At 40.0% G+C, this 15,240-nt stretch overlaps 1 protein-coding gene across 3 annotated transcripts in view; it reads left to right on the top strand.

The window, feature by feature from the left end:
• Window positions 1-3,537: 3,537 nt before the first annotated feature.
• Window positions 3,538-15,240, top strand: part of LOC101739790 (tribbles homolog 2) — a 34,647-nt gene continuing 22,944 nt past the window's right edge. The window contains exons 1-3 of one of the 3 annotated variants that reach the window (XM_004929133.5): window positions 3,538-3,817; window positions 3,895-4,285; window positions 7,916-8,205. In XM_004929133.5, the coding sequence (XP_004929190.1) occupies window positions 3,989-4,285; window positions 7,916-8,205 (587 nt within the window). In that variant the 5' untranslated portion in view covers window positions 3,538-3,817; window positions 3,895-3,988. The remainder of the gene's footprint in view (window positions 3,818-3,894; window positions 4,286-7,915; window positions 8,206-15,240) is intronic. The other 2 variants (XM_062668089.1, XM_062668090.1) reach the window with 2 other exon arrangements.

The following is a 15,240-nucleotide window of genomic DNA, read 5'->3' on the forward strand; positions in this document are numbered from 1 at the left end:
TTCATTTATCGATACGATTATCGATATCTTCAATTAAACAGACATTGAATGTTGTTCACGATAAATACATTAATTTACCTACTTTTAATTTTAGTTAATATCTTATTGTAATAAAGACAATGCAAATACTGCAGTCAGCAGAAAATTGTTTTTATTTAATTTAATGAAACCATACCTACTTCACTGAACAAGCCATTCTTTAGCAAACAACTGACCAATACCAAAGACGATCCTGTTACATCTATAAATAGAGGTCGGTCAACATATAATAAAAAAGCGTATTTACCATATAGTGAGTACGGAACCTTAAATGAACCACTAACGATTCACACTTCAACTTTTAACGTGATAGAGATAAAACGTGAATGTGTTTACGGCTGATAATGGCGTTTCCTTCTATTTTTTATCATAAATTAAACTTCAATCGAGATATTGCAAATATCGGATGCAAGTGAAGAAATTAAATGTCTACAAAACACAAATTCACACTTGGCTCATGCTGTTTCGCACCCTTCCTATTTCGACCGTGAAGCAGTACCTAATGCGTTTTGGTTTGAAGGGTGGGACAGCCGCTGTAAGTATACTGAGACCTTAGAACTCTAATCTCAAGGTGGGTGGCGGCATTTACGTCACAGATGTCTATGGGCTCCGGTAACCACTTAACACCAGTTGCGCTGTGAGCTCGTCCACCCATATATACAATAAAAAAAATAAAAAAATGTATTTCTAGCGGTAATGTCATATCATTATAATAATTCAGCCATTGATTTATATTTAACCACGATAAAAAACGGCACGTGATGTTACCAGACATTATCACGATGTTTATAATCAGGGTTCCGCTGCATCACGAATTACGTGTCACCTTATGTAATTAGAACGTGATCGTACGCCATTTTCATTTCATATTTGACGTGTATCTCACTTTGGTCCGCCTTAAGAAGCACGTAGCAATTTTTCTGATGTAAAGAGTTGCTTCAGTCATTCTCTGTCACTCTATCTCTACTCGTCTGTATGTTGAACTTTGGTCCGCCTTAAGAAGCACGTAGCAATTTTTCTGATGTAAAGAGTTGCTTCAGTCATTCTCTGTCACTCTATCTCTACTCGTCTGTATGTTGAAAAGCACGAGGCAAGGAATCAATGAGTAATCGAGTAATCAATTAGGTAAAATCCCAAGCCGACCAAAATATTGCCGCATTTATACTACAATAGAAGATATACCGGATATATCTGATTTGCGTGGATAATTTTAATAATCATGATAAAATTTGTTCTACCTTCAGATTACAAGCTATCATTGTGCGAAATTTCATCAAAATCCTTCTAGAATTGTTTGCTTGATTTTGTTACAAACAACCAAGTGTACTTATTTCTGATGTTTATGATATTATTATTATTATAAAGAAATTTCCCGCTTCTGTATAAGAAGAATTAGTCTACTCTCGTTACATATTAATATATCGATACGATTATCGATAGCTTCAATTAAACAGACATTGAATGTTGTTCACGATAAATACATTAATTTACCTACTTTTAATTTCAGTTAATATCTTATAGTTATTGTAATAACAACGCAAATATTGCAGTCAGCAGCACATTATTTATATTTTATTTAATGAAACCATACCTACTTCACTGAACAGGTCATTCTTTAGCAAACAACTGACCAATCAATACCAAAGACAAATTTAAATTACCGAGTGTGTAAAATCGGACATTAGAAGTAGGCGAAAATTATATTGACGATCCTGTTACATCTATAAATAGAGGTCGGTCAACATATAATAAAAAAGCGTATTTACCATATAGTGAGTACGGAACCTTAAATGAACCACTAACGATTCACACTTCAACTTTTAACGTGATAGAGATAAAACGTGAATGTGTTTACGGCTGATAATGGCGTTTCCTTCTATTTTTTATCATAAATTAAACTTCAATCGAGATATTGCAAATATCGGATGCAAGTGAAGAAATTAAATGTCTACAAAACACAAATTCACACTTGGCTCATGCTGTTTCGTTTTTATTGTTAAGTTTACTAAGATCTTTTTAATATTTTTATTTTTATTTAGCACTAGCTGACCCGGCAGACTTCGTAGTGCCTCAATCGATAAATAAAAGATCTAAACTTTCGTATAAAATAAACATAAAACAAACAAAAGGAATCCGTCCGACGGGGGACACATCAAAGGAAAAACAAAATTGTTATTTTTATTTAATTTCGAGCATTTTCATATTTATCTACCTTTTAAACCTTCTCTGGACTTCCACAAATAATTCAAGACCAAAATTAGCCAAAGCGGTCCAGTCGTTCTCGAGTTTTAGCGAGACTAACAAACAACAATTCATTTTTATATATAATATAGAAGATAGAAGAAGAAGATAGATAATAGATAATAACACTTTGTATCGTAAAAGAACTAAAAATGTTGCCAAGAATAAAACAAATTATTATAAGAAGCAAATATGTACTTAGTATATCGAATTACCTAATTACTTTGTAATTTGATTCTCATCATGGGTTTGAAACAACTGTAATATTTCCTTCTCGTAAACCTAAATGTTGTGCAATGATTTTAAACTAACAACAAAGTTACTACACGCTGAAGGTCGTTTGAGAAGTACGATTACAGGAACTCCTCTTATGTAACGAGAAAAACAAAATACTATTTAATTAGAAAACGTTTTAGAAATCGTTTTGTGGTAATTCTTTCGTACAGAATTGTACAATTTTAATTTTCAGCAAATATTCTTGTAGGTTTCTGGCCATTATGTTAATATGGCCATTAGTAAATTGTCTATTGCACCACATACTTATACTATAGTTTGATTTACAGTTTTACGCCCGGCCACGTGTCTGATGTCATGGTAGGTTTGACACTGCCATATTATTATTAAGACAGGACAAGTGGACTTGCAGGTATGGAAACAGTATTAGTGTCCACGAAGAGATGGGAATTTCTAATGGTAGCTCCAAGAAACCGAGGTCGTATAATATTCGCAAAGTATAATAAGAAAAAATATATTAGGCTATAAAAGCGTAATTACTTGAGCATATCGGTATCTTCAGATTAAAAGCCGATCAGACTGTTATCATGTAAACTGAAACCAAATTAGGAAAAACATGAAATTCTCACACGTCACGCGAATATTCTTATACGTCACCTTGAAGAAAAAGCAATTCTATTTATAAGATTGCTTATTTCCCTGTAGCTACAAATAAATTGAAATTAGTCAGAGTTTGAAACAAAATTGCAAGTTTGCAAGCAAAACTGTGAATGTATTCACATTACTGCCATTATAACCTTGGTTCTAATTAAAAATACATAAAATTAATCAAATAAAAGCATTTATTACCTAGTCTTGTGAAAAATATTGAAATATCGCGCGTCTTTGCCATTGCATTTCCAAACGTAAATGAATGGTCTCATTCTTTCCTTTTCTTTCAAAGCTTCTCATATAAAGATAGACAGAGATAGCTATATGAGGATCAGTACGTTTATAAAATGCGTGGCGTTGCTCGTACTACGCAAGCTGACTGTGTGTCGACATTGGACATTGGATCGGTTGCCGGTCCCGGGTTTTGGTAAGCGTCGCTGTCAGTCTCGCAATGGCGTTAGTGAACATAAGACGTGTGTTCGTTTAGTTTCACTTCAACCCGAGCGGACACCGGCCCAAAATATTGGCCCGTCTATCCGTATTTGAATTACAGGGAATCACTTGTAATTCATCTTAAACAAAAAGAGACTTACGAGTCAATACGGACAGTCAAATTTTGGTACGATATCCACTCAGGACGAATCATTTCAAGGTTCGTAGTTTGTTCGTAATTTCCCCTAGACGGAATCATTTCAAATGTTGTAATGTCGCTTTTTCGGTTTGTTACAGATCATGTTCATCTCATCATAGTTCCTTATTAGTATTGTGTTTGTGCTAGTGTTTTGTGAACACGAGTGGAACGTGACAGTGTTTGTGTGTTGTGATGGATCCCGGATCACCCTCGTTGTTATGGCCGTTGCGGCTGAGCAAGCCGGCGGTGACGATGCCGGTGCCCAGTACAGGAGAGAGCAGTAAAGCTGAAGACCGAGCGCAGTCCCCAGGGCTGCAGGAGCGGCTGTCCGCGGCGCCACCGAGCCCGGCGCCACCCAGTCCCGCACCAACCCAACATCAATTCCAAGCAGCTCTCGTTGCCGAGAAGTACCTCCTGCTGGAACAAGTCGAAGGTTCCTCGTTATGTCGGTGTGTAGACGTGCGTACCCAAGAGGAATATGTATGCAAGGTGAGTATTAGTAGACGCCCGACAAATCATTAATCCTAAAGTACCTTCAAATTTAGCGTTATTAAACGCATTCACCTGCATATCCAGACATTCCAGTTTTTTTTTATTTAATTCATAGCCTAGATCCCCTGTTGGCCTTCGGTCGAATAATCGTCAATGACGCGCAAAGTTTTTAAAGATATTTTGAGAATGTGCGGTTAAAATAAATGATGCTTGTTTTAACCAGTTTCAAAGGCTCACAAACGTTTTATCCAATTAACGTACTACGATAACATAAATATTCAAGTTTGTGCTTATTTTATGTATGTAAATATAAAAAAAAGACATCGGTTCAGAGAATAATTTTGTAAATTATTATTAAATTAGTATTATTACATTACAAAACTAATAAGTTTCTTCATGTATCTATATTAGACATGCTATATAAAGTCATGTACACTTGTGTACTTGTAGACTCCGTAATATTTGCATCTCGCAGTGCAATGCAGATAATATTGCGATAAAAATCCCTGCCTACGAGAACGTACTCGCCAAACTAGTTTCATGTACAGGGAGGGCATTGACTGACTTTATTCCATGTGCATAGACCAGTATAGAGCATCCACAGAAGCACTTACGTCTAGAATTACGTAATTCGAGAGAGAAAGAGAGAGAGAGAGAGAGAGAGCGAACGAAAAATTCAAATTCGAAAAATCATTCTTTTATTCTTTGACCACGGATGACAAAAGAGAACGATCCATTACAGCCTCGCGACACTGCTAGGATACGTAACGTGTATCGTTTCGAAATTATGCCGACGTTTCAAAACCACTTGCGCAGTTTTGTTTCATTGATACAGTGCGTAATCTCTTCTGTGCGACCTATTTGTCTCTTGTTACACGAATTAATTTATAGCTATACAGTACATTCGACTTTCTCACTAAACTGTGATTTTGAACAGTTTAAAGGGTTCCGATTATCCCACGGGATTCGGACCCCATGTCGCGATAAGCGAAATTGTCAATATACCCACATGTCGTGTCCCTTTTGAACGCCTGTTAAACAGCGAAATGATAAGAAATGTTCTACTCGAAAAGTCAATCGGAGAAATACGTTTCATTATTATCCTGTTAATGTTTTAAAAATAATTGATTAATAGATCCAACAATTATGTGACGTAACAACAAAAATACTTTATCTACAATGTACAAGTTTAATCACGTAACGCGTCGTAAAATGTTTCTTTAATTTACGAATAAAGCACCTCAATTACTGGTTAATTAAGTAGCAACAGCGTTTTTCAGTCAATCTCGCGCGCATTGTTCGTAGCATCATGTTCAGACCGATGTCATACTTTATATGTCATGGCCTCCGCGCGCTGCTCGATCGCACTTGTAGGCCACAGCCATCGCCGTTTTGACAATGTCATGTGTCGACTTTCGCAATCGATGACAATAACGGCTATTTATTTAACGGTAACTAAGCGCTAAATGCTACAATAATAAAGCGGTCACAACTCTGCGGTTCGCATTCGTAACTCTAATAGGTAGATAATATTCTAATGAATCACGAGTACGAGATTGTACAACGAAACTGGTCCGAAAAGTCGTTATTACGAACAATTCAAGCTAGCTAAAGTGGTTTAGGCCACTGCAGGATATGTAGTGCCACAAACAAAGGTCTATACACACGTATTGTCAAGGCGCAGAATAGGCACTTCCCTCGTGAGAACTTGGCAAGGTTAAAGTGTGGCAACTTGATCGTTGCTAAACGTATTTACAACACCCGCTGAACGACTGACGCGACGGCTGTATTCATACCTAATACTCGATTAACGATCTCATCTCTATTCTTGAGCGAATTTTACGGATAGTCCAGATTTTGTTCAAAATGACGGTGGCGTCAGAGTACACGTGGTCGGCATCAGGTCGCGCCGAAAATAGGTGTGACCTTCTCATTGACATTGTGAAATAGACGAGTTGATAACACTGATCGTCGAATGTCACATCGAGGCTAGGGGCCCCCTCTCTTCAGTTCCCCCACTAGATAACGGAGCGAGCGCTTCGGTTCGCATTCATTGCTGCGTAACCACAGCCGCCAGCGTCGATGAATACAACAAAATCGTAAACCATACCGGACCAAACTAATAAAATCGTTTGTTGAACACTACGTATGCGCATACCGTATCATTTTGTATTTTAATATTTTATCATAATATAATAAAATTTGTAACTCGTATTTTAGTAAAAAAAATGGCCTAATTTCACGCTACACTTACTATTGATTAGGTATTTTAAGTAAACCGTGCTATGTTGTGTTAAACACTCGAATGAAATATCGATAGTAATGTTCATCATATACATAGGTTGTGTGAAACGTATGTATACTATTTACGAAACTAGTGCAGGTTTGCCTAAATATTTTGCAACAGACATTTTGCGATTAAACAAATATCCGATAACGTTATGTAGGTTAGCTCCCGTAAACCACGTTCGACGCTAAACACTATCAAGTGCTCCGTCAACATGGCAAACTCTTATCGATATCTCATCGTGTTTTCGCAAACCGAAACGACGCAACTGGGTCACATTTATTTGCGCGTCTAAACGCCCATACGAAATAAAAATAGCGTCAACGAGTCTGGGGTGATTGCGCTAAAATAACCATATATCGCTATTAATAAGTTGCGTGTCGAAAAGAAATGTTGGAAGGCCCGCCCCGACGTGATTCGTCATCCGTTTTGTGAGTCGGAGGATTAGAGGCGGATTCCGCGTTCGCAAAGTCGTTGACTCGCTTTTGTTTCAGTACGCAGATCGAGTCAGTTCGTATAACGGTTCGGATCTGATCTACCTCGACACTGCCCCGGGCGAACTTTTAGAAAGCTTAGCGCTGTCAGCTTAGTCTGTTCAATGTCGAAAACTACTTAAGTATATTACTGCAATGTCTGTTTCGTTTGATTTCTAGTTTGTCGTCACCATAGTATTGTGTTCAAACGATTCGCGGAGGGTCGGACGTTTCTATTCACTAAAATGTTTCAATCTCGTTATTCACATTAGACTAAGCCCTTTTAAATCGCAGTCTCTTTGATACGGACCCCTTTGGATCTGTTTAAAACTGCGAGGACGTAATTTTTATTACAGTGCTTCCAATTTGAAAAGGATGATCTAATATAAACTCTTTGAGTTATCCATTTCATAATTTATACGAAGCGCTTTCACGGAATCCAGGAAAATATAATTAATGGAATGTTTTAAGTATCAGACACGGTTGAATGTTGGTAGCATTGGATGAGCATCGAGGAAGGAAGGATATCCGGAAGTCACCTTGGTACTATACGACCTTTCCGCCTTACACTCACCGTTAAACTCGCTCATACATATCATCAACATGACGATGATACAGTCATGATGCCTACTAACTTATTGCAAAAAGGTAAACCGACTTCGAGGAAATAAAATATGATTAATATAGTCGAAGTGAATTATATGCATTATTAAGAGTAACTCTTAAACTACCGGTCCGAGCATTAGCTTTTAAATAATAAAAATCGATTCACCAAGAAAATAACCTAAAAAACAGCGAATTTAGAACCTCCTCCTTTATTGAAGTCAGTAAAAATCGTTTATTTGATTCAAACTCATTTGTCCACAGGTTGTGTCCCGAGACTGCAGCAGTTTACTACAAGCACATTACCGTCTCGACGGGCATCCGCACGTCAATCCTATTCACGAAGTCCTAGTCGGCGATAAGAGGGTGTACCTGATCTTCCCTCGGTCGCATTCAGATCTACATTCATACGTTCGGGCGAGGAAAAGGCTAAGAGAGCACGAAGCCCGAAGACTCTTCAGACAAATGGCCGAAACGGTAGCGGCGTGCCACGAACAGGGCATCGTATTAAGAGATCTCAAATTAAGGAAGTTCGTCTTCGCAGACCCACAACGGTAAGTCAGTTGATGTTTAGAATATAACGTTTTATTTTATTTACAGCAGGTAACTCGAATAACCACGAATCACTTATTGTGCAAAATAACGAAACGACTCCGCAGGTTCTGATATCTTTAACAGTCGATCGGGTCTATTCAATGATTTCTTCCCTATTTTTTCTTATCCGGGCTTCGTGAGAAAATATCTATCTACGAATAAAAAGGTCGAACAGGAAACGGAAGTGATCTTTGTGTTAGAGATGTAGCAATGCGTTTCCTTCGTGCGTGATACCGATATCGCGGAGTAAAAGTAAATAAAATACATTCAAGCCGCGAATGAGTACATTCTAATCACACTTCATTCAATACCTACATATTTATTTCTATTTTCAACTGAATATCAAGCAACCATGAATATCCTTAACATCATTCTCCTGCCCTTCTCTCAGTTATCTGGGGTCGGCGCAACATTCACCTTCCATATTCTTCTATCATATACCATTTCTTCGCTCACTCCCCTCTTACCCATATTGTATTTCACGCAATTCATCCATTTCTTCTTAGGTCTACCTCTTCCTCTATATCCTTCCACATTCATAGTTAACAATCTCTTACCAGCCTCATTTTCATTTCGTCTCATCACATGTCCATACCATCCCAAACGCGCACTTCTCAGCTTCTCTGTCACAGGTGCCACTTTCAGACTACCTCTGACATATTCATTTCGTATTCTATCCATTCTCGTTACTCCACACATCCATCGCAAAATTCGCATCTCTGCTGCATGCATGAATATCCTTAACGTTATAACAAATTAATTAAAATGTATAAAATAATTTTACGAATACACATGCTACAAATCAACAAAGAAACGCACAAAAAGCGTTGCAAAACGCCTTTATTAAATACGTCGACGGATAGGAATTGGCGGATTTTCAAACTTTTGTAACGTTATCTGGCCTCCATTGTTGCGAATATCTCCGGCAATGTAAGCGATTCAAGGCGAACGCTGCCATTGCTGCGTACAATACTGTGCGCACCGCAATCAGGTCAAGGGTCTGCGGCACTGACTCCGCGTCCGCCGGCCCGCACGAGCTTCTCCGACCCCCATGACCCTGCCATGCGGGTACCTGCCTCACCCTTACACCATCAGGTGATCCCAGCACATTATGCACCCCTGACACGCAACAAACACATTCCTTTAGGATCCAAAGTCATTTTCATATTCACCTGTGCTGAGCGCTGACGAACCCTAAATTTATAAAATACATTTGCTTTTCTAAACTCTCACTGAACATTCGACCTTCATTTTATCGAACGGGTCAACGTAATTTCGACCTCACACTAGATTATCCTTGACGTCTCAAAGACGATTTTCAGTGAGTACGCCTGCGCACCGTCGTAATGGTTTCATTGACCTTATCAACCAATCGTCCCCTGGTGACATTACACGTCTCAGCCCGTCGTCATGCCTTTGGAGCGTTCGCTGAACCGCTGTCTAATACAAATTACAAAATACATAACGAAATTTGAACAGAAACTGAGTCTACGTTGCTGCAACGCTATCAATTCAGTCCGCTTTGAGTAGAATAGGAGGAGGGAAGGTAAAATTTGATACTCTTTTGAACGTCGCATCAAAGCGAGTGTTGTGAAAAGCGTTGCGGAACCCGAAGCTCTGCGGCCGTGCTTCAATTGTAAAAAAAAAAAAACTTTTGCTTACATTCCCTTTGCGAAGTAGCAAACACGAAAACCGCCACTCGAGAAGCCTTTCCGCTCAAAGCCGGAATGTTTTACATTTTGTTTTCAAACGCAGAAAACTTTTAAACGTCAAAGCTTAAACTTTTACGAACAAACGTCTACACGGAATCGGTAGGTAATGCATTTTAAGAAAATAATTTAACTTACGAAATTTTTCGTTGTGAATACGAAATCGCATTGTTTTTACCGACATCCGCCGGTGGACACTTCGCAAACGGCCGAGCTATTAGGTAAATGGGATGCGAATTCGCCAACGTCGTATCTGAGTTGACGGTTAGCTAACTGAACAGGAAATTGCAGATGCGTTTCCAGTTCGGGCACGTGTTCGTGGGACGGAAATGACGGTCGAGTCAAGATGCCCAGCGGCCGCATTCATCCTAACCTTCATAACTTTCGTGAAAGATTCCCAGACGCTATCGTCTAACTGATTATTCAGGTGCTTCGTCATTTACATAAGGAGCAGCTGACCTCGCTCTCAACCCTTACGAATCCTAATGATTATTCGGATACGCCAGTGGTCAGTTTTTTTAAGACAGCTGTTGTTTGCAGCCGTGAGAATAGTTTGTGGGAAGGTGCAATATGATCAAGTGTCCCGCCCTTCGACCTCCGTTCTCACGTCTCGACGTAAAGCACCCTCTGATTATAAATTCGAGTCATCCGGCGGGGGGTGCGCGATAAAACCCGCGCTCTCGTCAAACGCAACGAGAAAATGGATATTGATTCCGCGATCTCCTTGATGCTTTGCCTAGGATTTCGCTTATGCTGCTGCTACACGCTGTTTTAATTGAGCCCGCTAGAATATTTGAACGGTTTCACAAAGCAACTATACATTTTCATATATAATATACTACTATATTATACAGTAGCACAGTTATATAAATGAATGACAACAGATTTTAGTTAAGTACTGAATTTTTTTTATAAACTCATTCCGCCTTTGTATAAAATTCAACTTTTGAAGCTTGAATAGTTTTAATAGTTGATGTTCTGTTATATACAATACTTTCTAAATGTCGTGTGTATTTTTTGTGAACGATAAAAAAGTATTAAGTGTGTGATGCGTCAAGAGAAATCTCACATTTGACATTTCCGGCCGCGGACCTTGGAGAGTCAAACCCAAACGATAAAACCGTTTGCATGTTCCCATAGAGATTTAAAAAAGGCGATTAATTTATACGCGTTCCAAAAAAAACTATATAAAATACGACATAACAAAGATTACCGCGTTAAATTAACACGATATTTGATAACAAAACATACGATAAATGTGTACTCATCAGGAAGTCGGTGACGTCACAGAATTAATGACAGAAAGCCGGATGTTTGACTGTAAACTATCATTGTGCGAATAATGCATTCGTAATTTCGGCGATGCCGTCAGGATCCTGCGAGGCTACGGAGCGGAAATACATTCACGCGACAAATTTAGCCATTCTCTGAGTAATGGTCTTAAAACATAATTTTATCTTAAATTTTTTTTTCTATGAATCAGAGACACCAGACACACCGGTGCCTCGTTTAACATTTGAAGATACGATTCCTTTTAACTTTGTCAGGTATGAAACTGTCGTGTTTGCATTGTTCGAACCCATTTCGTCACCGATCCCGCCCACCATTCGCTAAAATAACCCTCCGGTCCGCTCCAGGTAACAAAGCAAACCAGTTTTTGCGTAATGTCGGCATTCAGAAGCCAAATCGCTCGTATTCCTACCAACAAATAACAATGAAATATGTTTTCGGTAATGCAATTTTCAGTTTTGCGCGAACAACAACGACACAGACGGTGCATCGGACCTTAAATCGTGCTCTGCGGACGATGATCCTAGCTAAGCTCGGTCGTCGAAAGATTTTTATTTTTCGAAAACCGGTCGGGTGGATTCCTGCAAAACCCGACTCTGTACTCGTTTAGAGACGAATGTAACTCGATGTTGTGCGTTCGGTATTCGCGTGTCTGCCGCATTAACGGGACGAGATATTTACGGTGGTCAGTGCGTTGGCGCTCGACGGCGGATGTGCCAAATTGGTCTGCGATAGACGCATGCTTCGCTACCCGGCAGACGCCGCCGCGTCGCATACCGACCCGGACACCGACTGCTCCATTCCAATTTTGACTTCGATCGAAGAGCCGACGTTCATTATCAATATATATCCATAAATATTTAGAACCCTGCTCGCAACGCTCCATATAAGTAATGCCGATAATAATGCCGCTATGAGATCGCTTAAATCTCCATAGCACTCAACTCGGCTGACGCTTTTACCTGCGCGCCTACGTAGACTATTTTGAAAACGTTTTGAAACGCAGTTGCTAAAGTTTCATGGTGCAAGAGGCTGCCACATTACTGCGATATATTTGCATAATACCGGGCGCTCGAAAATAAGGCTCCGTACGTCAGCCTCGCCAGTTGTATAACTAGCAGTACTTCGTGTCATTGTTTGCTTTTCGTAATGGAAATTGTTTCGTTGATTATCTACGTTGAACTGCGCAGTTGGCACGTGCTGGTGATGTTTAGCGCGGGCGTGGTCGTCCGTGCCAGAGAAATGACCGAACACGAAGCGCTAATTTATTGTATGATTCAGACGTGCCGGAATTCAAGCGCAGTGGGCTCTGGTTTTGGGGCGTTTGTCCGCGGCCTCGCTCGCGGCGCGCTGAGGTCGCGCGCAACTGTGCCAATGTCGCGGGAGCCCGACGCCGCAGCCGCCGACGCCCTCGCGCTCGTGCGGAACCACCGCTGCAACTGCACAACGATCGATACATTCACTCATATCGGTGTGTGTACATGCCGTAGCGAAAAGCCAAATCGTGATTTGCTAGTTTTTACTGGTGGTAGGACCTTTTGTGAGTCCGCGCGGATAGGTACCACCGCCCTGCCTATTTCTGTCGTGAAGCAGTAATGCGTTTCGGTTTGAAGGATGGGGCAGCCGTTGTAACTATACTGAGATCTTAGAACTTATATATCTCAAGGTGGGTGGCACATGTACGTTATAGATATCCATGGGCTCCAGTAACCACTTAACATCAGGTGGGCTGTGAGCTCGTCCACCCACCTAAGCAATAAAAAAAACCATTAACTAAAAGAAAATCAGACAACTATAATTTTTAATTTTGCTTGAACTGGAGCGGTATAGCGTTGTTTGCGCCTACACATTTTATGCACACTAAAAATATGTATATTGGTTCGCGTAGTCGAGTCAACATGAATCTTCGTATGGAGACTATAAATAGACAGGGTCGCACCTTTTTAAGCGAAATCAAAGCACCGGATACAACTACCGGACGTCGGGATGTGCATTGCTCTGCGTGTAAAATGACGTTTTACAATGTACCGTCAGCAAAACAGATCGATATTATAAGTCTGTTACTTTCTCTCGTCATGAATTAAATTAAAAAATATGATATAGTTCAAATAAAACCCAGACATTAATAAAGTTGCTTTAAATCATACTTAATATTATTAATGAAAATTTTAGTTCGTTTGTTTATTAAGCTTTAACGTCTCACCGATACTTAACCGATTATCATAAAATTCTCAATGCACATTGTCAGGGGTACAGAGAAAAACATAGACTTTTCATCCAGTAAGAAAGTACTATTGCCGCGATATTTTTTTTTTAATATTAGATCGAGTGGCGCCGCGGAAAAAGCTAGTACTTCTAGCCCACGTGACCTGTGTGCTTAGTGCGAGTTTTTTAACGCTCTCGATAGCGTAAAAGTAAACTCAAATTTGTATGGAATAGGAATGTTTGCCTGCGTTTGCCGCTAGGGGCGCTGATCCAACTCCATACAAATTAGAGTTAACTTTTACGCTATCGAAAACGTTAAAAAACTCGCACTAAGCACACAGATCTGCTTGATCCTAATCAATAAAAAGCATTGAAATAGATTAAGCATTATGTATTGTTGTATCTCGATATCGGGCGCACAGCTGAGAAAACGCTCGGCTACTAGCTATTAGATTGATCCGGTTGCGTAAAACAAAGGTCTGCGAAACCTTGTGCAAGCGGCGCGCCCGCGCAGCGCCGACATATCTGCGGATTTGCGTAACGGCGCACTTATCCGCAGATACGGCCGCCCGCGTGTTGTGACACGCTCGGTTTGCCTACATCTCCGCAACTAAACTACACGTAGCTATTACAAAACCAAATATACTCCTTAAATCATTTGACATTATCTTCTAATCAAATGTCGTTTAAGACTGCTCTGTGTGCTTAGTGGAGTTGAAACGTTTGCCTAAGTTTGCCCCTAGGGGCGCTGATCCAAATGCATACAAATTTGAGTTAACTTTTACGCTATCGAGAACGTTAAAATACTCGCTCTAAGAACTCTATCGCAGGGGACCTTGCATTTATCATCAATGACCGCCATCTGTCGGACTAGACGAAAGAATATTTTTTAATAAATAATCATTCTCTCTCTTTCTGATTTGCACCGATTAGGCAATGCTCTTAGGAATTATTTCAAACGATCACATATTACCACCGATTGATGTAAATCTATTTCCCAAACCTATGTCAGGTAGTTTAGCTATGAATCCTTCTATGGCGTTACCGAAATTCTGAAATACGAAAATATTCTCTACCAGTTTATATGTGATATTAAGCCTTCGCTTTTGCACTGAACTTCAAGTCTGAAGCCACTCGCTATCAAGTGGACCGTGGGATCTGGTGCCTTCTCTGACCACAAACAAAAGGAATCCTCGGCGGACAACCATTAGTCGATAAAACGTCAATGTCAATGCAAATCGATCGACTTAACGATTTCGTTTTGTATGCGTCCGTGTCGTCGCCGTCCCCAAATTAAATTCTCGACTTAATCAACGATTAAAGTTAATCAGTTCGCCTTCCATTGCTCACGGAAAACAACGGTGTCTCGTCCGTGATATCACCGTGTGAGTCACCGTGTCGTGGCTTCGAAGACTTGAATGCGTTAGAGGTGAGAATACTCGTAACCTTCTCGCCACCGTCAGAAAACAAAAGACGAATACATGCAAAAACACGTAACAGAAGATGAGCGCACGCGACCATGTCCCCCCGGAGAGGCGGGTGCATTCACCGGCGTGCCAGAAAAAAAAACGCACGTGCCGTCTATTAAATAGGGCTCAGCACGCCTCATGACCTGCCCTCTCAAGTACCTTCATACATGACCGCGCGCGGCAAATGGAGCCACGTCCAAGACTGAATCGACGACCGAAAATACACACTGATGACCATTATATTAATAATGTTTCATTAGAATTAGAATTTTTACTGATGGTAGGACTTCTTGTGAAGCAGTAATGCGTTTCGGTTTGAATG

The sequence above is a fragment of the Bombyx mori genome, chromosome 4 (genome assembly GCF_030269925.1).
Source record: "Bombyx mori chromosome 4, ASM3026992v2".
Classification (NCBI taxonomy): Eukaryota; Metazoa; Arthropoda; class Insecta; order Lepidoptera; family Bombycidae; genus Bombyx; species Bombyx mori.